This window comes from Suncus etruscus, chromosome X (assembly GCF_024139225.1).
Source record: "Suncus etruscus isolate mSunEtr1 chromosome X, mSunEtr1.pri.cur, whole genome shotgun sequence".
Lineage (NCBI taxonomy): Eukaryota > Metazoa > Chordata > Mammalia > Eulipotyphla > Soricidae > Suncus > Suncus etruscus.
Window position 1 is genome coordinate 39,878,550 of NC_064868.1, and position 25,678 is coordinate 39,904,227.

Here is a 25,678-nt window from a genome sequence, read left to right on the forward strand (position 1 = left end):
GTCTGGGTGAAGTATTATAGGCAAAACATTCATTTCGTTGAGTTTTTTAAAAGTATATTCTTACCACTTACCCCCAGGCCTTGAGGGTCTCTTGTGACAGATCAGCTGTAAAACTTAAGGATGCTCCATTAAATGTAACTTTCCTTTTTTGATCTTGTTAATTTTAGTATTCTATCCCTATCTATAGGATTTGTCATTGTTATTAAGATGTGTCTTTGGGTGCTTTTCTTTAGATCTCTTTTATCTGGTACTCTCCAGGCATGCATAATTTGGTCCTATGCACTCTAGCTCTGAGAGTTTCTCTGCAATGATGTCCTTAATTTTTCTTCCTGAGTCTCAGGGACTCCAATGACTCTGATGTTGTTGTTTCTGTTGAGTTTATAAAAGACTTCTATTTTCATCTGTTCACATTCTTTGAGGGTTTTTTTTTTCATATACTTATTATTTGCTTTGAGGTTATTTTCTAATCTCTTCTGTTGTGTGGACCAGTTATGCATCTCATTTTCCAGCTCAGTGTTTCAGGCCTCAGTTGCTGTTACTGTGTTTGAGAGCATTCCAATAAGGCTTTCATTTTGTGTGCCAAGTTTTTAAGTCCTGTTTTATCAGTTAGGAGGTTTTTTTGGCTTCTGTTTTCATATACTCTTGCTTCTTATTTGTGGTCCATTTAGCTTGATTCATGCTTTCTTTGAATTCTATGAAATTCCACCATATTTTTCTCTAAACTCCTTCTCTGAGAGGCTATGTAAGTGGTTGGCACTTTTTGAGTTATCACAGCTGCCATCTTTATCTTTATGCATGGTGTTGACCTGTGTTGTTTCCCCATTGTCACACTTATAGTTGATGTTTTCTGCATGTTGTACAAAAAATCATTTACTAGGCTATGTACATTGTCATGGACTGAAGCAGAGTGCCTTGCATCAAATAATTAACGATGGGGCTGGATGCCGGTGGATGGTGATGAATTTCTCTCTGCCATCCCAGGCCACGTGGCACCACAACCCATCCAGCTGGAGGGTCCCAGGCCCAGGTGAAAGGCAAAATCACTCACTCACAGGCAGGCTTCAGGAAGCATCAGCTTTATTCATGTCCTATCCACCACATGTGTGTGGCCTACTCATAACCTTTCAAGCACAGCAATACTTTGCTAGCCCTGCGTCTTATCTCCTGTTAGCCATCTTCCCTTTGGGCTCCATGCTGGTCAAAGACCAGAACACAGAGGCCCAAAAGCCAGAGCGCCCTGCAGCGCAGAAAGGGCCGGAATCCCCTCGGTCCAAGGCTTATCTAACTTTTCCAAGACCCCTCCCAGAAATGGGTGGGTCTTAGGTAGCTACACCCAAATCCAGGGTCTCAGCTAGGTACACCAACAGAGTGGTCAGGCTCCTCTGGATCCACCCTTTGTGGGCATGGCCAGCTCATCTACTTTGAGGTGGTTACTACAGGCTCTTCTGGGAGGAGTCGGATGGCAGCTTTATTGAAAAGCATGTGGCAGAGATCAAGCTCTGCCCTTTGTGGCTATGGTCAGCTTACCATGTTGACATGGCTTCTGCAGATTCTTCTGGGTGGGGTTTTAACATCATCATCGGTGTCTTCTTAGGTTTCTGGTTTTTGTGTCCTTGTTCAGATGCCAGTTGTAAAATAAAAATCTAGGAGTTTGTGAGTCACTGTTTCTAACACCTGAGGCAGATGAGTCTGATCAAGTAGGGTAGCAGTGGAGCAATAATACCAAGTTAGTAAAAAGATTAATCAGATTTAGTCTGTTTTTCCTCTCATGGCCTTTCTGCCTTATGGCCTCTCTCTGCTATGTGCTATCTCTGCCAAGCCCAAAGCCTGAACCTGAATAGTATTTTAAGCAATGAAGAGAAGAGACAAAAGGCAACAAATACAAATAAAAATAAGACATTAAAACATATCAAAGAAATATAAAGGATTCTCTGGACAAGAACTGTGTGCTGAAAATAGGTAAATTTCTTGTGAAATCTTATAAACCAGGGAGAGAGGGGAAAAAAGAAATATTATAAGCCACAGTGAATGAAAGGAAAAGATCAAGTAGAAAAATATCTGCCATAGAGGCAGACTGGGTGGGGGGCTGGCAAATAGAACTGGAGAGAAACTGACAATATTAATGGTGGAAAATCAACAGTGGTGAAGAGATAGATCAGTTGAAATAGTCTATAAAAGTCAATCATCAACAACTTTTTAACTCTATCTCATAATGATTCAATTAAAAGAGTTTTAAAGAGTAAAGTTGGTTTTGCTGTTTCCTCTGAAACATGGCAGATGTCTTGGGCCTTCTCTCTGCTGTCCTATGGCCTGGAATTTTGAACCTCTTCTTCATTGATCCACGAGGGCGCATCTTCTTCAGAGGTGAGCAGTTTCACACACAAAGGGTAGAGCCAGAGGAGCCATGCACACCTACTAGCTCATGAAGATGACCACAACATGTAGAAAAATCCACAGTACAAGCGTGACAATGGGGAAACAATGCAGGCTTACACCAGGCATAGAGAATGTAGATGGCAACTCTGATGATCCAAAAACTGCCAACCACCTAGTTAGACACTCATATATGGAGTTTAGAGAATAAATATGGAGGATGTTTGTTGCAAGTCAGCCCTTGATGGGGTTGACTGATGGAAGGATGGAAGATGACGTCTTTCCCCTCCAGCTCATAGCACGTATCTGCCATCCTGTTCAGCCAGTGGTCCTGAGGTGAAGCGGCAGGTAAAATGCTAGCAGACAGTCAGGCTTGTGAAAATTCAGCTTTATTTGGAAGACAAGACTGAAGCCCAAAGCCTCAGCATCAGTTCCAGCCAAAAGCCCCCCCACGCCTTCCATAGACCCTTGCTTTTATCTCCCAGAATCAGGTACCACCCAATGGTGGGATTAGGTACCACCCAATGGTGGTAGCAGAATCAGGTACCACCTTAGGGTGGGAGCAGAATGCCAGGTCACACCCTAGGGTAGGACACAATCACCGATCAGGGTAGGGTCAGTAACATAATAATCCCATTAAACAGAGATGAAGGAAATACAGAATCTAATCAAATGTCATTATAAAATAAAAAAGTGTCCAGTACTGTGGTGCATAGCTGAGAGGGAATTCAAAACCCAGAGTGTTTTACTGAAGCACAAAAATTCATATCTCACATCAAGAATACAAACTTTAAAATATGTACTTGTGAAATAAGACATAAGATACCTAGCTTTGAAGATCAATAAAGTTTGTACCCACAAGGGCCTCAGGGTCATGGCAAACTTAGAAGTTTTTTTAAGTTCACACAGGGAGCAGCACTGGACAGTAATTTAAAACAATTGCATGCTGTATGTAGAAAGAAGCTCTTTTAAACATTTTACAATACCAGGTAAAGGGGTAAGAAAGTCAGTTGGAAATGCCAGCAGCCCTGAACACTACAACTTATCCTCAGTTGTAAGCCATTATGTCAAATAGGAAAAGGGTCATTGCACAGCACCTTGTGAAGATTCAGTAAAGCAACATTGTTTTAAATTTGATGATCAAAAAGTTTCTGAACTTGCCAAACCATCTGTGAAATCTTCAGTGGCTTATATTCTTTTTTATACCTCAAAGGGATCTTTGGCAATAGATACAGCTGTTTAAACTAGTTAATTGAATGCTTTTTAGAAATGTTTATAATAATGTTATAATATTTTATCAACAGAAAAACAGTGGTTAGATGGGTTAGAAGATATAGACTCTCACTATAGTGCTCATTAAAACGTTTTAATATATTAACCCTATTTTTATAATAGGCATTAATGTTTTTGTTTACAGTGATCCATTGAGAGATATTTTATTTTGGACTCCTAATGCAGTGATTATTGTGATAATGTTATAACCACTACTTTAAATTAATTCTTTTTCATTGATTATAACTGCTTGTATGATTTTATATGTTTATCCAGAGACCCGTAGATGAGACAACTGAATACTTTGGACTCTTACCACAGTGCTCAGTCATTGACTATGTTATGATTTATTTCTTATTCCTGCTGAATTTTTATTACGTATGTATGGTGACTTTGTTTCCAATGCATTCTAGAAAGGAACCAGATTATTTGAAGCAGATGAAACCATACTTTGAGGTACAGACTCCTTCTCTGGTGCTCATTAACCATTTTACTTAACATTTTAAATTTCAAAATTAGGATTGTTTTGGAAATTTTTTGTGCTCAATCTAAACCGTGGGGCTTTTATTTTCAGCAAAGTTCCACTCCATCTACATCAACTACTTTTAGAAGCTGGAAAAGTTTTTCTACAAACATACTGGTTCTATATTTAAAAGTGCTTGTTTCATTTTACCTGGGTCAATTTTTCTGATGTAAACTTTGGATCAGTCTTTTTGTCTGTTTATGTGTGTGTTGAGTATGAATGTGGTGGCCATTTATGTAATTTCTAATTCCAGTAGTGCTGAGAAGTTTCTCTCAGTGCTACTTGGTTTTGTTTGAAATGTCTGTTTATTTGGTATTTCTATCTTTCATTATATTTATATTCCTTGACTCCTGTTGCCAACTGGGAAGATGATATCACCATTGTGACTCGCCCATTGAAGAGTGGGAAAAGGATGACAACTGGCATGTGAATCTTCAGTGGCACATCCTGCAAGATATTATCACTCTGGTTGCATATGTTGGTGGAGTTCGGTCATTTAGGCCATGAGTCATTTTCCACAATCACATCAATATTGCTGAAGTCGCTTTTTTTACCACTTCACTCTACCTTGAGACTGTTTGTGACTGATGTCAACTTTGGAGAGAGATTCTTAGCTTTAAATCATCTCCAGAACTGTGACTACTGCCAACTATTTTCTCAGGCTTCACATGACTATGTAACTAACTGAAATTACGACCCAGAATTTATTTAAGCTTCAGTCATTATTTTAACATTTAGAAGAGATATATACATTTACTTTTTATTATTGTCTAAGTGTAATTTTTAACATGTATATCTTTCATTGTATATTTTACTAAGTAGTGATAGTTTTCTCCTTTTTACTTAGATTAGACAGTAATAATTGTTTAGAATTTAGTATAAATAGTACCCTTGAAGTTGTATGCTATTTATATATTACCATATGTACCTCTCATCATTTTTATAATGTAAAATAGGGGGAGATGTGGGATTATGGAATTTGTATGTCTCTGTCAATCAGCTCCCACGTGGTTTCTCATTAGGATGTTATTTTATGAATGCAGAACTTCCGATTGGTAGTGAAACTGGATGGTCCCACCTTCTAGATGTGACATTTTTCCATAGATAAAAGGCAAGAATGAAAGAGGAGAAGGGGCCTTTTGTTCCCCGAGCTTTGTCCTACAGATGTTTGGAGAGTGGTCTGTGGATTGGTGTTAGGGTAATGTGGGAGTTTTTAAAGTCTTTTTTTATTTAAGTGTGTGATTATTTTGCAGAGTGCCTTCTAGTTAAGACCTGTTTTGCTAGTTTCAGTGTCAAAATGAAAGGTTTAGCTTCTAGAAAAGTCTACTAGAGGGTTAGAGTAATAGTACTGAGTGTACAGTGCTTGCCTTGCAAGCAGCCAATCTGATTCAGTCTCTTGCAGACCATATGATCCTTTGATCCCATTAGAAGTGGTTCCTGAGTGAAAAACACGGAATGATCCCTCAGCACAGTCAGGTGTGGCCCCAAAACAAAGACAAAGTGTGTGTTGGGAATTTATGGAGGACAGAGAGGCTGGTGGTGGGTGCCAGTTTTACTCTGACATGGTAAAGCTGTTGGATGTCTTCTATTAATTTTGCCACAAGGAACTGACTTCATACTCTATCTACCCAACTAAAATTAGCATACCACACTTTCCCACTGATTTGGGATGGGGGAGAGGACATTACTATATTAACACTCTTCTTTGACTCACTCCAGCAAGAAGGTACTATTCAACTTCTGCCATGTTCTAGAGAGCCAGTATTTCCTAGAAGAAAACTTATACATATATCTGGCACCCCAAGATTTATTGTTTAATTACCTTTTATTTGTGGCTACTACTCAGGGCACTTTTTAATACTAGGTTCTGGAGGTTACAAGGGCTTACAATCCTGGTTTCTATAATATAACAATTGAAGAGAGGGGCTGGGGTGACAGCACAGTTGCTTTCATGAGGCAGACCCTAGTTTGATCCCCAATATCCCATATGGCTCCCTGACCATTGCCTGGAGTGATCCCTGAGTGCACAGCCAGAAGTATGCTCAGAGCACAGCCAGGTATGGTCCAACAATTACAACAACAAAGACAAAACAAAGTAAAACCACTACCAACAACAACAAAGAAATCAGTTGAAGTGAAATTTTAGCATTAGAACAATATACTGGCAGCAAAGTAAGAGAGCCATAAAATTTCTTGAAAAGAAACTTATTTTTTTTAGAATTCTGGTTTCTAGCTCAGACCTCTGATTTGGAAAAATTCAAGGGTCCCATGACTATGTCTCTCAGGGAACAAAGGCCACATGATAAAACCTTTCCATTCTTTTTCACCCTTGCTTCTAGTTTGCCAATATCTTCCCCAAAAACGTTTACCTCCTTTCAGCTAAAAGGGAGTTCAGCGGCTTGAGCCATACTCAGAAGGTATGGGATTTGCCTTGCATGTGGTTTACTAGGATTCTATATTGTTGGCTCCCAAGCATGTCCAAGAGTCATTTCTGAGTACAGAGCCAGGAGTAAACTATGGTTTGCTCCAATAAATAAATAAAGTCAGGTATCCTGATTTTATTGGATGCTGCACTGACACAATTTTATATCAGCTCACTTTGGCCCTAGTGTGGCATAAATATATAAGACTATGACAGAATACTCTTAAACAACTCCCCTAGAATGTGAGTCCTACCTAAGTATGCTTCTTTTGCCATGCTCCAGAGTGCCAGTTTCTAATGGAGGGGATACCTAGATGTAGTTGATGCTGTGGTGGTGGTGGTGGTGGTGTGTGTGTGTGTGTGTGTGTGTGTGTGTGTGTGTGTGTGCGTGCATAAGCACATGAACACCTTCCACCCAGAAGATGCCAATTGATTTCCTAGCTCTGGTAGCCAGCAGATTATACATCCTAGGTTCTTCAGGACTTTGGATTTATCTTTGTCTTGGTCACACCTAGAAATACTCAAGGGTTACTTTTGGCTGGGTGTCTGCAACCTGTAGCTCCAGAGCTGCATACAGTTCTTTTGAAGTTTGCACAGCTCTGGCTCCAACAGCAGGGCCATTAGCAGGGGGTGGGGAGCAGTATCACCTCCACTGCCTCCCAATGCTCTGTGTGGCAGATTGCCATTGCTTTGGCATCACTAGGCAACCACAGCTACCCAGTCCTGGCCCAGCCTCCTCCCTCACATCACAGCATGCAATGTGACTGAGGGCATGCTAATCGTGCACCTATGCCCTGGAGCTATAAGAAATAAATGGCTTGGACAAACACAGGTTTAAGACACAATAAAGAAAAGAACAAAAATCAAGATACATCTTCTGGGGTGGGGAGATAGCGTGGAGGTAAGGCATTTGCCTTGCATGCAGAAGGGCAATGGTTCGAATCCCAGCATCCTATATTGTCCCCCAAGCCTACCAGGAGCGATTTCTGAGCGTAGAGCTAGGAGTAACTCCTGAGCACTGCCGGGTGTGACCCCCAAAGAAACAAAAATAAAGAAAGCAAAGATACAACTTCTATATAGAATCACCCCTTTATCACTGGGAGATGTCACCCTTTCATCAAATTTTAGAAAACAACACAAAAGTATTAGAGAATATTTCTCAAATAAAAAAAGCAATCAATAGGGCCCGGAGAGATAGCACAGCGGTGTTTGCCTTGCAAGCAGCCGATCCAGGACCTAAGGTGGTTGATTCGAATCCCAGTGTCCCATATTGTCCCCTGTGACTGCCAGAAGCTATTTCTGAGCAGACAGACAGGAGTAACCCCTGAGCACCGCCAGGTGTGGCCCAAAAACCAAAAAAAAAAAAACAAAAAAAAAAACACAACAAAACAGTAAAAAGCCTTTTAAATCGCAAATTACTATTATCCCATTTTCTTTCTTTCTCTCTCTTTTTTCCTACTTCTTTTCTTCTCTCCTTTCTTATTCTTCATGCATTCAACCTATATTCCATAAAGCCCATGCTGTCAGTTTCTCTTTAGGAAAGGAACCTTGATGCACAAGAAGCGGCAGACAAGATTACATAGGGTAAACACCTCTTATAGTCCTCATTACACGTTGCTTAGTACTCTAGACATGAAATCTATAAATATCGTAAAATTCTCTCTAGCCACTATCTAACCCTGAAACCTTTATTTAGCAAAGTTCACCCCTGTCATTGATGAAGTTCATAGAAATTGGAAAAACTTCAAACTCTGAGGCACTGGGCAAATATTTTTTTAGGGGTGTGGTTTTTTTTGTTTTTTGGTTTTTCGGGCCACACCCGTTTGATGCTCAGGGGTTACTTCTGGCTAAGCACTCAGAAAGTGCCCCTGGCTTGGGCGACCATATGGGATGCCGGGGGATCGAACCGCGGTCCTTCCTTGGCTAGCACTTGCAAGGCAGACACCTTACCTCTAGCGCCACCTCTCTGGCTGGCCAAATATTTTTTAATTTATTTTTACTGTATTTATTTATTTATTTTTCTTTTTACTTCCATCTTAACTTTGGTTTTCCCTTTCTTTCCTAATTTATATCTTAGCAAATTGTTTATATTTTCTTAATTCAATTATTTCTTAGAAGATCAGACCCATTCAATGAGAATCAGGTCTCCAACAACAACTTAAGAGTAGATCTCTAGGGGCTGGAGTGTTAGCATAGCGGTATGGCACTCCATTGCATGTGGCTGACCCAGGACGGACCTTGGTTTGATCCCTGGCATCCCATATTGTCCCCCAAGCCAGGAGCAATTTCTGAGTGTATAGCCTCAGGAGTAAACCCTGAGCATCACAGGGTGTGGTCCAAACCCTCCCCCCAAATGAGTAGATCTCTAATCTCTGTCTATATGTGGGCATGACTTTGTATATAGTGAACTTCTCTTTGCCTCCAAAACCTAAATTGTAAACAATCTATGCCTACAGTGTATATAGCCCCTCTTACATATTATTCCCCTCTCCCCTTCAGAAATCATTCTATTCTCTCATTCCCCCAATGCTGATCTATTATCTCTTATATTTTTTGGGGTTTTTTTTGAGGGGCCACACCCAGTGGTGCTCAGGGGTTACTCCTGGCTGTCTGCTCAGAAATAGCTCCTGGCAGGCATGGGGACCATATGGGACACTGGGAATTGAACCAACCACCTTTGGTCCTAGATCGGCTGCGTGCAAGGCAAACACTGCTGTGCTATCTCTCCAGGCCCCTATTATCCTTTATTTAACCCTCTTTACCCTCAGTTTTTAACTCATTAGGTACAGAGACCGACCTCCAGCCACAATAAACCACCACCCAGCTCCTAAAGCAAAAGGAAATCCTCTTCATTCCGCACCTCATGCTCTGGCAAGAAGCTGCAACCAACTCTCCTGCTGGCTCATTCTATGTGGCACTTCTCACACACACTCAAATGTGTACTGTCGCATGATACCAAATTCATCTCCAGAAGGAACCCCAGGTCAAGGACACTATCTGATCACTTATTGCTGCAAATCAATTCTAAAACTCTACAAGACCATAATGTGAGATGAAAATATGCCCTGTATTTTATTCCCACAAGAATATCTCAAAGGATCTATAAAATATTATGTGGAATGAAGTAAGTCAGAAGAGGAAAGATAAATACAGAATGATAGCACTTATCTGAGGTATTTAGAATATATATACCATATATACATATAATACTCCATGAAGAATCACAATGGTCTAATAAGTAGAAACTATAAACATCGTAGATGTCAGCATATAGCGAGAAGTTTCAAACTAAGTAGAAGAGGAGCAACACAAAGCCTTGACTATACATTGTTCCATAAATAAACCTACAACAGAAACAGCTGTTTAGAGTGAACAGGTACTGAGACTAAACTCCTACCCCCAAAAAACAACCAACCAGCTCCCAAAGCGAAACTACACCCTCTCAACCCCACATCTCATGCCCAGGCATGAAACTACAGCCAACACTCCTACTGACTCATGCTATGTGGCCATTCTTCTCACACACCCCCAAATATGGACTATTGCATGCAACTGGACTCATATCCAGAAGGATCCTCAGCTCAAGGACAATAACTGATCCCTTACTGCTGCAAATCATTTCTCAACTCAAAAGGACCATGGTGTGGGATGAAAAATTGCCCTGGATTTCACCCACACACAAGAATATCTCAAAATAATTAATAGGGATGCCTATATGTCCTTTGTATGTTTAATACCTTTATAATAATACCTATTAGTGAGATTATTCCCAAATGTGAAATTAGCCTCCTACATCACTTATTATCTTTAATTACTTTTTTCAAATTTATTTATTTTTATATTTTTTCTTTAACTTTAAATGTTTTGGTTCTGCTTGGTATGAAAATTAAAAAAAAAGTCTTGCCTGAGATAAAAGTTCAGGGCAGATTGTGTAGCCTGCCATTCTTACTTCCAAATGCACCAACAATATAATATTGCACCATTCTGTTTTGCATAGGCACTCTAAAAAACGGGAAATCTTATGCACAGAAACAAACTCTAATCTACTAGGGATAAGAACCCACACATTTTATAATACAGGGGCATCTCCCACCCTGAATATGTTACATGTGTACCCAACTTAGACTCCATACAATTGGACAGCAACCTTCTAAACCAGAACCCCAGATCCCAGACATAGAATTGACACAGTTACCTGAACTGTGCATCAGGAAACAAACATCCCTCAGGGAAATTCCTAATACCACTCTGTCACCAACTTGCACCAGTTTTGATATGACATCTTGACCACAAGGGAATGGCAACAACTTGATCTAGGAGTGGGTAGGCCCATCTCATCATCTAATGGTAAGATGAAAACAGAAGACACATCGTCTATTGCTCTGTGCAAAAACCAAAATTGCTAACTACAGAAAACTGACTTTTACAAATGTGACTGAGCAGAACTTATCCTGGGACCAATAAGAAAGACCCTAGCCTAGCCTTTGGCCTACAATCTGTACAATAACCAAGATCTCTAATTTCAGAGGTCTGACGTTGACAACTACGACTAAGCAGAACTTCTGGAACCATAGTAAAAGACTCCATCCTAGGCATTGTACTAGGATCTGAGCAAAGACCAAGACCACTAATTACAGAAGACTGATTACAACAACAGTGATAGAACAGAACTTAAAGAACCATAAAGAAAGACTATCCTAGCCTTCATCCTATGACCAACACAAATTACAAGCTACAGAGGCATGATGTTATCATCCACAACTGAACGGAAAGTTTCCTGGCTGTGAGATTCACAACAGGGACAGACTCAAGAGACCTGTTGGCTTTGCATGTTTCTCTTCTCTTAGATCTCCTGAAGCTCTCCTGAGAGGGTCAGGAAGGGCCTAGCAAAAACTGTCCCTTAGAGAGGTGCACAGGACAAAAGGCCAAGAAAGACTGACTGAGTGAGTGAAAACGGGCTATCAGAAGAGGTGACTCCTTTGCTTGTGAATGTGGGAGGGGTCTTCCCAGGCTGTGAGATTCACAACAGGGAGCATATGAGGGGACATGTCATCTTTGCATTCTTCTCTTCTCTTCCATCTCCTGAAGCTGTTCTGAGAAGGCCAGGATGGGCCCAGCAAAAACTCTCTCCTAGAGGCTCCAGAAGAGCAGAGCAGCTCTGCTCCGCTTTGCAGCCGTGCGCTCTTTCTAACTAATGAACACCATAGTAACATGCAGAAAAATCACACTACAGGTGTGAAAATGGGTAAAGCTCGCAGGCAAACATCATGCACAGAATATGAAGATGATAGTTCTGATGACCCAAAAATACCAACCATCTGATTAATCTCTCAAATAGAATAGAAATATGGAGGATCCTCATGGAAATCAAAGACAATATAGCTCTAGCTGAACAGATCACAAAGACAGAAATCACAAAACTCCAAACTGAAATAACAGATTTGAAAATATGATAGCTGAACTGAAAAACTCAATGGAAAGCATCTCCAACAGGGTAAAAACAGCCGAGGACAAAATCAGTGAAATGGAAGATGAAATACAGAACAACTCCATACAGCAGAAGAGATTGGAAAAGAAAGTTAAGGCAAACGATCAGACAATAGAAAAAGTACTCAAGAAATGTGAACAGGTGAAAATAGAAGTCTCTGATGAACTCAAAAGAAACAATATGAGAATCAATGGAGATGCAGAGGCCCAGGAAAATCTCCAGGAAGAATCAACAGTCAAATACATATTACAGAGAAACTCCCAGAACTAGATACTGCATGCAATCAAATCCTGCATGCATAAAGAGTACCAGCTAAGAGTCCCGAAGAAAAACACCCCAAGACACATCCTAGTCACAATGAAGAATTTCACAGATAGGAATAGAATACTGAAAGCAGCAAGATTAAAAAGGGAAATTACATTCAAAGGATCATCCTTAACATTAACAGTAGACATGTCAAAAGAAACTCTCAAGGCCAGAAGACAGTGGCGGGATATTGTGACAAGACTGAATGAAATGGATGCTTCACCTAAAATACTGCACCCAGCCTGACTCACGTTCAGGTTTGAAGGAATGATACATAGCTTTATGGATAAAAAGAAAATCTCAAAAACTACAGATGCAAAACTAGCCTTAAAAGAAAAACTGAAAGGTCTACTTTAAGACAAGACAGACCAATAGATACATCAAACTTACACACAAAAATATATTAAATCCCATGACAATCATTTTCCTTAATGTCAATGGACTAAATGCACCTATTAAGAGACAGAGTGGCTAAATTGATCAAAAAGATTAATCCAACCTTCTGCTGCCTACAAGAAACACCCCTGCATAGTCAGAAAAAACATAGACTCAAAAATCAAAGGCTAGAGGAAAAATCATCCAAGCAAACAACACCTTTAAAAAAACTGTGGTTGCCATATTAATATCCGATGACACAAAATTTAGACTCAGAAAAGCTGTAAGGGACAAAGATGGATACTTCATACTAATCAAGGGAAATGTTCAACAGGAAGAAATCACACTACTAAAGATATACGTATCCAAAGAAAGACCAGCAAAATATCTATTACTGATAAATGTAAAAGGGGATATCAATATTAACACAATAATTGTGGGAGAACTCAACACGGCCCTGTCAGTAGTTGATAGGTCAAGCAGACTGAAACCCAACAAAAATATACTAGACCTGAAAAGAGAAGTGGAAGAAAGAGGTCTAGTAGATATATTTGTAGGATACTCTATCCCCTGAAACCTGGATACACATTCTTTTCCAGTGTACCTGGGTCATTGTCTAGGAGAGACCACATGCTGGCACATAAAACATACCTCCTTAAAATCAAGAGGACAGAAATCGTGCAGGCTACCCTTGCTGACTACAGGCTCTGAAATTAGATGTGAACACAAAGGGACACAGAAAAAAACTTTAACACCCAGAAATTAAACAGCTTACTACTGAACAACCAGTGAGTCTGATATGAAATCAAAGAGGAAATCAAAACTTTCTTGGAAACAATTGACAATGAAGACACAAACTAGCAGAACCTATAGGATACAGCAAAAGTAGTATGAGAGAAAAATTTAGAGCTTTGCAAGCACACATCATGAGGGAAGAAGGTGCATACCTGAATAGCTTACCCACGAAGCTTATAAAATTAGAACATGATGAACAAAAGGAACCAAAAATAGGGAGAGAGAAGGAAATATCAAAGCTTAGAGCAGAAATAAATGAAGTGGAAACCCAAAAAACAATCCATAAGATCAAGAAAGCAGAAGTTGATTCTTTAAAAAAATAAACAAGATTGATAGACCATTGGCAAAACTCACAAAGAGAGAGAAAAAAAAACTTGATAACCCATATCAGAAATGAAAACAGGGAGATCCTAAAGATATTGCAGAGATTCAAAGGATAATCAGAGACTACTTTGAGAAAATCTATATCACTAAACATGACCATCTGGAAGAGAAAGATAAATTCTTGAACTCATATAAATATCCACGATTAAATAAGGAGTATGTAGCATATCTAAACACCCACATCACTATTGAGGAAAATAAAACAGTAATCAATGTCTGCCCAAAAACAAAAGCCCAGGCCCAGATGGATTCACTAATGAATTCTTTCAAACCATTCAAGAGGAACTACTATCAATCCTGGCCAGGCTCTTTCATGAAATTGATAAAACGGGAACACTTCCAAATAGCTTTTATGAAGTCAACATCACCCTGCTAACAAAACCAGACAGATATGCTGCCAAAAAAGAAAATTACAGACCAAAATTCCTGATAAACACAGATTCAAAGATCCTCAACAAGGGGCCGGAGAGATAGCATGGAGGTAAGGCATTTGCCTTGCATGGAGAAGGACGGTGGTTCGAATCCCGGCATCCCATATGGTTCCCCGAGCCTGCCAGGAGCGATTTCTGAGCATAGAGCCAGGAGTAACCCCTGAGCATTGCCGGGTGTGACCCAAAAGCCCAAAAAAAAAAATAATGAAAAAAAAAGATCCTCAACAAAATCCTGGCTCATCAAGAAGATCATTCACTATGATCAAGTAGGTTTTATCCCAGGAATGCAAGAATGGTTTAATGTCCTTAAATCTATCAACTTAATACACAATATCAACAACAAGAAGAATAAAAATCACATGATCATATCAGTAGACCCAGAGAAAGCATTTGATATGGCCCAACACCCATTCTTGATAAAAACACAAAAACTCTAAGCAAGATGGGAATGAAAGAAACTTTTGTCAATATAGTTTAGGCCATCTACCATAAGCCAGTGTCAAATATTATCCTCAATGGTGAAAAACTAAAAGCCTTTCTTTAAATTCTGATACCAGGCAAGGCTGTCCTCTCTCATGACTCCTATTCAACATAGTACTGGAAGTACTTGCTATAGCAATTAGGCAAGATAAAGATATCAAGGGAGGCCAGATTAAAAAAGGAAGAAGCCAAGCTCTCACTGTTTGTAGATGACATGATAGAAAACTCTAAAGACTCTACCTAAATGCTTCTAGAAACAATAGATTTGTATAGGAATGTGACAGGCTACAAAATTAACACATGGAAATCAATGGTCTTTTATACACCAATAATGATAGGGAAGAAATGGACATTAAGAAAACAACCCCATTCCCATTAGTGTCACACAAACTCAAATATCTTGGAGTCAATTTGACTAAAGACGTGAAGGACATACACAATGAAAACTATAAAACCCTACTCCAAGATATAAGAGAGGACACCTAAAATGAAAACACATACCCTGCTCATTGGTTGGCAGGATTAGTATCATTAAAATGGCAATATTCCCCAAATCATTGTACAGATTTAATGTGATCCCTCTAAAGATACCCATGACATTCTTCAAAGAAGTGGTTCAAACATCTCTGAAATTCATTTGAAACAATAAACAAATAGCTAAATCAATCATTGGGTAAAGGAATATGGGAGGTATTACATTTCCCAACTTTAAACTGTATTACAAAGCAATAGTTATCAAAACAGCATGGAATAAGGATAGACCCTCAGATCAGTGAAATAGGCTTGAGTACTCAAAGAATGTTCCCAGACATACAATCACTTAATTTTTGAGAAAGGTACAAGAAATCCTAAATGGAGCAAGAAAAGCCTCTTCAACAAGCAGTGTTGGCACAACTGGTTAGCCACTTGCAAAAAAAACAAACTCAGACCCCCAGCTAACACCATGTAATGAAGCTAAAATCCAAATGGATTAAAGACCTTGATATCAGACCTGAAACCAAAAGGTACATATATAGAACAACATGTAGGTAAAACACTCCATGACATTGAGACTAAAGGCATCTAAGGAGGAAACAGCACTCTCCAAACAAGTGGAAGCAGAGATAAACAGATGGCAGTATATTAAACTGAGAAGCTTCTGCAGCACAACAGAAATGGTGCCCAGTATAGAAGAGCCAACCACTGAGTGAGAGAAACTATTCACCCAATACCCATCACATAAGGGGCTAATATCCAAAATATACAAGGCCCTGATGGAACTTTACAAGAAAAGAGCATCTAGTCCCATCAAAATATACAAGGCCCTGATGGAACTTTACAAGAAAAGAACATCTAGTCCCATCAAAAAATGGGCAGAAGAAACCAAGAGACACTTTGTCAAAGAAGTAGTACAAATGGCCAAAAGGCACATGAAAAAATGCTCTACATCACTAATCATCAGGGAGATGCAAATCAAAACAACCATGAGGTACCATCTCACACCACAGAGATTGGCGCACATCACAAGGAATGAGATCAAGCAGTGCTGACGGGTATGTGGAAAGAAAAGAACTCTTACTCACTGCTGATGGAAACGCCTTCTAGTCCAACCTTTATGGAAAGTGATATGGAGGTTCCTCCAAAAACTGGAAATTGAGCTCCCATACGACCCATTTACACCACTCCTAGGAATATACCCTAGGACCACAAAAATACAATTCAAAAATCCCTTCCTCACACCTGTTTTCATTGCAGTGGTATTTACAATAGCCAGATTCTGGAAACAACCAAGATGCCCTTCACAGATGAATGGCTAAAGAAACTGTGGTCCATATACATAATGGAATATTATGCAACCATCAGGAGAGGTGAAGTCATAAAATTTTCCTAAACATGGACGTACATAAAATCTATTATGCTGAATGAAATAAGCCAGAGGGAGAGAGATTGGCACAGAATAGTTTCCCTCATCTATGGGTTTTAAGAAAAATAAAAGACATTTTTGCAATAATTATCAGAGACTAAAGAGAGGAGGCCTAGAAGGTCCAGCTCATGACATGAAGCTCACCACAAAGAGTGATGAGTGCAGTTAGAGAAATAACTACATTGAGAACTATCATAACAACGTGAATGAAGGAAGTAGAAAGCCTGTCTGAAGTAAAGGGGGGGTGGGGAGGAGGGAGATCTGGAACATTGGTGATGGGAATGTTGCACTGGTGAAAGGGGGGGTGTTACAAGAACGAAACCCAACTACATTCATACTTGTAACCAAAGTGTTTAAATAAAGATATTAATAATAAATATAGACCTTTGGGTGTGAAAATGAGCATTTATAGAGCCTGTAGTTGTTCCCATGGCAGTATACTTCAAAGATGAAGAAACCTTGTATCTCTTAGGCCAAGGGAATTCCCTTTCTAATTTTCTAGATACTTACTGTGCGTATGCAGAAACAAAAACAAAAACAACAGAAAACATTGCCACACTAGCCTTTTTCCTTCGTTTTTTTCTTTTTCTTCTTAATAATTTTTCATCTCTTTTCTCGTTTTTCTTTTTTCTTCTTTTTTATTTATTTTATAATTTTTCTTTTTATTTTCTTTCACTATTCTCTCTCATGGTTATTATTATTATTATTATTATTATTATTATTATTATTGTGGTTGTTTTTAGTAGCTTGGTGGTTTTTTGTAGTTGGTGAGTTTTCTTCGTTTTTTTTTTGTTGTTGTTTTGTTTTTCTCCTTTTTTTCCTTTTCTTCTTTCAAATTGATATTTATAACATTTAGATGGAATTCTGCCAGTTTTTTTTTTTGCTTGAGTTTTTTCTTTTTTTCCCAACAGAGCTATTTGAATCATTTTGTTTTGTCTCATGAAATGAGGGAGGAAATTTTTGGAGGTTTCTAGGACCAAACAGTTGTATGAACATTGAGTGGAAATACAAAATAATCAGACTCAAACACCAAACCCAAAATCAATAAAAACAGAATCTATACCCAATCTACAACAAGCTATACACACAGAGATGAGCAGTTAAACCAGCAGTCCCAGGGGCAAATCAGGGAACTATGGGATGCATGCTGGGATAAGGGGTGGTGGGATTGTCCTGATTCATTGTCACTATGTCCCATAAATATTACTGTGAACGATTCATAGTTCACTTTGGTCACAATAAAAGTTATTAAAAAAAAAGACTTAATGGGGATACCTATATTTCTTTTGCCTGCTTAATACCCTATAGTAATATCTTTTAGTTTGTTTATTCCCAAATGTAAAGATAACCTCTTCCATCCTTTTTTCTTTAATTATATTTTAAATTTATGTTTATTTCTTCTCATATAAATACACACACATATATATTTAACTTCACCTGTTTTGGTTCTGATTGATATGAAAACCTAGAAGTAAAAGTCTCGCTTGGGATAAAATCTCAGGTCAAAACCAGGGCACAGAGATTATGTAACCTGTCATTCTTACCCCCAAATTGACCAGCAATATAATATGGCACCATTCTCTTTTGCAAGCATACTAAAAAAGAGAAAATTTTATGTATAGAAACAAGCTCTTATCTACTAGAGAAATAAACCCACACATTTTAATTTAATTTAATTTATTTTTTGGTTTTGGGGCCATACCTGGTGATGCTCAGGGGTTACTCCTGGCTATGAGCTCAGAAATTGCTCCTCACTTGGGGGACCATACAGTGTGTCAGGTGATCAAACCATGGTCTGCCCTAGGCCAGTGCGGGCAAGGCAAACACCCTACCCCTAGCACCACCACTCCGGCGCCAAGAACCCACACATCTTATAAAACAGGAGTACCTACAACCCTGAATATGAGTCATGTGGACCCAACTTAGACTCCATGTGATTGAATAGTGACTGTCAAACTGACACAGTTTCCTTCAACAGCATAAGGAACCAAACTTACCCTGGAAAATTCCTAATACTGCTCTGGCACCAACTTGTACCAGCTTTGAAATGACATCTGACAAGGAGAAAACATCAACAACTTTATCTAAGAGCAGGTTGCCCTATCTCATCACCTAACTATAAGATGAAGTCAGAAGACATGTCATCCTTTGATCTGTGCAAAAACCAAGATCACTAATTACAGAAGACTGACTTTGACAACAGCAATAGAGCACAACTTCTGGAGCCATAATGAAAAACTCTATCCTAGGCTTTGTCCTAAAATTTTCACAAAAACCAAGACCACTAATTACAGAAGATTGATTACAACAACTGTGATTTAACTGAACTTTTAGAACCATAAAGAAATACTCTATCCTAGGCTTTGTCCTATGACCTTTTTCAAATACCAAGATCTCTAATTACAGAGGCCTGATTTTATTATCCACAATTGAGTGAAAATTTTTCTGGCACCATAAAAAGACCTTGTAGTTTGATAATGAGTGTGTACAAAACCTGCACTTGTTCCCATGATAGTATGCTTCAAGGGTGGAGAAACTCTATCTCTAGGCCAAGGGAATTCCCCAATACTTACTATGCCTATGCAAAAATAAAGAAAAGATAAAAAGCACAAGCCTTGCCACACCAGCCCTTCTTCCTTTTTTTGTTTGTTTTGTTTGGTATGTTTTTCTTCTTTTATCCTTTTCTTCTTTTGAATTGATATTGATATTTATAACCTCTAGACGAACTCCTCCCAGTTTTTTTTCTTTTTTTTTCCAAACAGAACCACAGAATTTGAATCATCTTGCCATGCCTAATAAATTGAAGTGAAAAAATGGATGGTACCATGACCAAACAGTCATATGAACATTGAGTAGAAGTAAAAAAATGATCAGACTTAAACACCAAACCCGAAGTCAATGACAATAGAATCGATACCCAATCTACAACATGCTATACACAGAGGGACTGGTTATACTGTGGGACAAAGCAGGGGGATATGGGAACAGCGGTGGAGGGAGGACAACACTGGTGGCGGGAATGCCCTGAATCATTGTCACTATATATCTTAAATATTACTGTGACAGATTCATAATCTACTTTGTTCACAATAGTAATAAAAAAGATATATGTCAGAGGTAGAGAGATAGACATAGAATAGTTTTGCTCCTCGGTGGGATTTAAGAAAAATAAAAGACAATATGTTTTTAATACCCAGAGACAATATAAATTAGGACTGGAAGGACTGGCTCACAATATGAAGCTTACCACAAAAAATGGTGAGTACAGTTACAGAAATAACTATACTAACAACTAGAATTACAGTGGTAGTGACTGAGAGAAATAGAATGCCTGTCTTGAATGCATGCATGGGCAGGAGTGACACAGGGACACTGATGGTGTGAATGTTGCACTGATGAAGGGGGCTGTTCTTTTTTTATTACTGAAACTCAACTATAAACATGCTCGTATTATGGTGTTTAAATAAATATTTTATTAAAGAATTAGAAAGCTTACTGTGAATGGTTACTATTGCCCCTAGATGTAGCAATGCCTTTTCATTTTAGAATAACTTACCTAATGGCAACATGACTCTTGGAAAGGTTAAGTATAAGACAATAATGTTGAAATATCTCAAGGGCAGTACGAAACGAAATGCAACAAAACAAAATCTATTTAAATGAGTGAACACAGTCTTTTCCTACGTTCAGTCAAATAAAGAGGAGTCTTTATTTCCCCCATTCCTGACCCTCTGAATTTTTGACCTTGGTGTGGATGGAGCAAATTTTTCAGGTGAAGAGAGGAATAAAACAAGTAAGTGTCGAAGGGGAAATGAAAAATGAAAATAATGCAGCTATGCAATAGTGGATAGAGTGCTTGCCTTGCATAAAGCCTAGCCAGTTTTAACCCTTGGCATGACATATGATTCCCAGGGCCTATATCTCTGGTATCCTCAGGTATACCAGGAGTGATCCCTAAGTGCAGAGCCAGGAAGGAGTAAGTACTGATGATATCCCCCCAAATCAAATTAAACTAGTGTGTTTATTTGTAATTTCACATGCTAATGAGATTATTTCTATCATAAAAGCTCTCAAGGAATTATTGTAATCCTCAAGTCAACAGGTTATATTTTATTTTATTCTACAAATATAGAAAGACAGAGTTTTCCAGCAGTCCTTAAAGTTTGATCATAAATATATGATGTATTATGGCCAATAACCTACAAATGAGCAATTTTATGTTTCTAACATGAAGTATAGAAGTGAATGGGCCTTTTTCTATTGTAGGGGATTTGGGGCTACATCTGGCTGTGCTCATGACTTAATACTGGCTCTGTGCTTAGGATTCACTCTTGGCAGTGCTCAGGGAACCATGTGTAATGCCAGGGAATAGAATCAGAATTGCCTGGATGCAAGAAAACTGCTTACCCTTTTTCCAATCTTTTTGACCCTAGCAATGTATTTTTTTCCTTCACTTTCCTTTATTCAAAAATCTAAAAAAACATGTGACCCTGATGTCCCTGCAACAAGAATATTGGGGTGCCATCAACCTGGAATCTGAGGGACTATAATGAAGTCTGCACCTCCCATTCCATGTGAGAAAAAAGATGAGTTAAAAAAACATTTTCAGCAGTTTTTCTTTTCTAATTATCCTTTTATAGTGTTAAAGGGATGCAAGAAGACTAGATTGTTCTGGAATTATTTTTGGCTCTTCAATTATATTTCTTTAGTAATAATTACTAAGAATCTGCACGCTGCAATTCTGGCTTTATAAGTGTTACAAAAAAGATTATTAATATATGGGTATGGTGCCCTGAAGATGGTGGAAAAGGCTAATTGAATGTCTTCACTCCCAGTATGAATTTACTATCACTTAGGTTCTTGTTGAAGGCACTTCTATACCTCTCCTGCCCCAAACACTAAAACAAAGACCAAGCAAAAATAATGATCTAATGGGGAAAGGAGTGAAGCCTGACACCCTGCGATTTATTTGGACAAGATGGAACGTAACTATTTGTATGGTTCTCATAAGTAATATACCTGGAATAAAAATGATTAAACATAGATGCAATCAATACAGAATAGAAATTAATCAGGGAAGCTCATCAGGAAGCAAAAAGCCCCCCTGTCAGGGATAATATTTAGAGATGGGACATCCCTTTACCTGAGCTGCATGGCTAGGGCTGGAGGCATTATCTTTGTTCTTATTCTGCCGATGAGTGTTGGGAACACACCTACCAGTTCCACCACAGTGATATGACGGAGATCCAGGCCACACTGCGCTTGCTGCAGAAAAAAAGTATCTGTGAGCATTGCAGAATAGAGATGTCCACGGGAATCACACAATGACAGAAACATCACTGGTCTATTTAGGAACAGCTATTTGCTTATTTTGAACTGTCATGAGAAGTTGAGAAATTAAAATGAAACAAGTGCCTATCATCTTAAATATTTTTCAAGAAGAATCATTCAGAAATGGCTTGGCAATAGGATTTTTGAAAACCTAAGCAAAACGACTGTATTGCCAGATGGGGTGAGACCTTGCATGAGTCAAATTTCTTTAAAAGTATACAAGACCACCACCATTATAAGATTCAACTAAAGCCTGTCTAGAGTACAGGTGAGGGTGGGGTGGGGAAGAGGGAGATTTAGGACATTGGTGATGGGAATGTTGCACTGGTGAAGGGGGGTGTTCTTTACATGACTGAAACCCAACCACAATAATGTTTGTAATCAAGTTGTTTAAATAAAGACATTTAAAAAATAAGTAATAAAAATAAAAAGATTCTACTTTGGCCTTTATAGATAGAGAGTATTTCCACAAGAATATTTTATGCCCTTGCTTCCACTCTCCATGTGTTCCTTCCCTAAACTTCCAGGGCCACCCAAACTTTTGGGAGGGAAAATAAAGAATAAAAAGGTTCCAACCCTCTGACTACTCCTTGGCAATAGCCATGGAAATAGGATCCACTCAGCCTCAATGCCAAGAGGCCTCCTCAGGAATGCCAATAGGAAACAAATGCCAAACAGACAAATCTAGCTACATGTGAGGTTTTAAATTCCTGCATTATAACACCAATATTGTTTGTTTGGGGGCCATACCAGCTCTGTGCTCAGAGCTTACACTTGGTTCTGTGCTTGGGGAATATATGCAAAGCTAGTTATCTGCCCTCATTTCTTTTACAATTCCACTGAAACTTCTGATTATAGAATTGGTAGAAAGTTGGGAAACTTTTTCCTGAAGACTCTGGTTAAAATGAAAATTTAATAATTGGGAAAGCAATATATAAAAACCTTGATAATAAGAATTAATCCAGTTAGTTGGTTATATAGTAGATGCTTGAAGGAATGGGGATAGATCAGATAAGGGATCAATGAACATTTTCCTGTAAAGGACCAGATAATAAAATGTTTAGCCTGCACTGGATGGAATGGTTGTGTATGGAGCCTATTTTAATAACTCAACTATAAGATGTCATTGCCTTCAAAAGCAGCCTGAGTCAATGCACAAATGAACAAGTGTGGCTATTCAAGTAAGATTTTACTTACAAAAACCCACAGAGGGCCACATTTCAAGCTTTATATATAGTATGCCAAACCACAGAAAAAGCAAATTGTTTTTGGCTTATTCATTTTTATGAAAGATGATCAGAAAATTATGATCATGGAATATAACCCGAAAAGCCAAGTTCTCATAAAAGTAAATTGGCTGTGGTCTGAACTTTTGTCATATGGAAAAAAATTTCTAATAGAGAGCTGAAGATAACATGATAGAGATGATGTTCCAGGGCTTGGAAAAAGCTGCAACGAACTGGGTTTCTATTAAGGGAGCCAAATTTTTTTGGTATGGCTATTTCAAATTCATAAGAAGTCCTATAAGTAATGAAAATATTGGAAAATTATTGGAAAATAATGCTTACCATCCAGTGCAATAATGCTGAAATAAGAAAATTATAGCAACAAAGTTGCTATAAACACAATTCTGTTTCCTGTTTAAATGAATGAAACATGTACACAGGGAAAAAGAATCTTATAACATATTTATCCAACCTATCATAATTCTGTTTTAGATTTGGACACTTAAAGGTTAATCACTTTTATTACAAACCTACTTCATGATAAAGATCAAAGTTCTCATTCTAATGTAATGCTTTTCATTTTTATTTATATTTTAGGGAGGAGAATCAGTTGATTCATTTTCACTCTAATATTGACCCAGAGAAGAATAGGTCCTATAAAAGTGCTCCTTAAACTTTGATATTTTTGCAATCACTTAAATGTTCTTTTTTAAGATGTAGAATGTGATCCATTGATTAGGGATGAAGTTTGAGGACTTGCATATATACCAAGCTCCAGATGCCATTAAATGATCATACAGAGAAATTCTAAAGCTGTTTTGTTACTCTCTGAAGACTGGTTGTGGAACCAGAAAACTCCTGGACTGCTCATTCCTTAGGGAGCAAACATTGATCGGCTTCTGCTAAGCCATATCGTGGACAGGTTAAACAAAGCAATTCTTTGTCTGCCTGGATAGCATTTCAATAGGTTTATTAGCGAAAACAAACCAATCTCATTAGTTAGAAAAGAACTGGGCTAGCTCCAGAAGTCGATGTTAATCAAGTAATGTCCCCAATCCAGAAATGAATGGAGGTAGCTCTAAGAGTCCCCTGAGGCTCATCATAAATGCATTAAGCCCTGAATCTGCTAAAAAATGTCTCAGCCTTTCCTGTTTAAGGGCTCCCTACCCCAAGACCTCACCTGCAGCATTCCCAGCTGCAACCTGTAGAGGAGATTCCGGGCTGTAGGTGTGGACACAATGAGAAGTCTCCTTTTCTCATAAAACTGATCGAGAAGTGCAGCTGCTGTTCTGACACCCACATTGACATTCATAGCTGTAATTACAAGTGGCCAGATGAGTCAGAAACTGTCTGCTTGTTTCAACTCAGCCTGTAATGACACACAGAACTACAAGTTCAAGGCTAGGATTCAAGTGTAAATAACCTGGACTTCTGAGAGTGGATGAGATAAGAGTATCCATTTAAGATAATACAGTGGATGAGGCTCACTATATTATCTCTTATGTGATTTGTATTGAGGCTTACTGGGGTTTGATCACCTGCACCCAGTATGGTTCCCCAAAGGTCTCCAAGTGTGATCCCTGAGCATAGTAAGGTGTAATGTCACCCACAAACAAAACTATGAAATAAAGATATACTTTCCTCCAAGACCCCCACACAGCTAAAATTCTCAGATAACTAAGCCTTCAGTATTGATGGGTTCTGCAACTATATGGGGAAGACTATGCTTAAATCTTTGAATTCAAAATCTTGAAGATAGAAAATAATGCAGATGTGGGGCTAGACAGATAGAAAGGGGTTAAGGCACTTTCCCTATACAAGGCCAACCCTGACTTAATCCCTGGAACTGCATATTGACTACAAGGAGTGATTCTTAAGCACCCATAGACATGACACAAAATTCTCCCATGCAAAAAAGAGAAAATAATATATATATAGTTCAAATACATGTTGTCCAACAGGCAATTGTAGCTAATTCATGAAGCAGTATCAAGCAACATTAGTAGAGTTTGGGGTAATATATTCATTTCCTATAGCTATTGCCACAAACCCCAATAAACCTGGTGACTTAACATACATATGTATTCTCTTACTATACTAAGGTCAGCCGTTTATAATTGGCCTCACTAAAGTCAAGGTGTTACCAGAACTATCCCCTGTATCCAGCAGCTCTAGAGGAGTATCTATTGTTCTTTTACCTTTTGCAGCACCACCTGCATGACTTGGCTGGGGACCCTTCCACCAGCTACAAAAGCAGCACAAAGCACTCTCAAACCTGGTTTCCCTATCCCATTTCTCTGACTTTGACCCTCCTGCTGCCTGCTTATAGAAGGTTGAGGTTATATTGGGTCCACTTAGACAATTCAGGC

General features: G+C 38.7%; 1 protein-coding gene across 1 annotated transcript in view; it reads right to left on the reverse strand.

Annotated features, from left to right (window-relative positions):
- The window catches only part of SRPX (sushi repeat containing protein X-linked), a gene marked incomplete at its 5' end in the record, with an annotated part of 74,726 nt that overhangs the window by 15,507 nt on the left and 33,541 nt on the right, over positions 1-25,678 (reverse strand). Inside the window, 2 exons of the mRNA XM_049767121.1 lie at positions 21,896-22,017; positions 24,490-24,623. Coding sequence (XP_049623078.1) covers positions 21,896-22,017; positions 24,490-24,623 — 256 coding nt within the window. The remainder of the gene's footprint in view (positions 1-21,895; positions 22,018-24,489; positions 24,624-25,678) is intronic.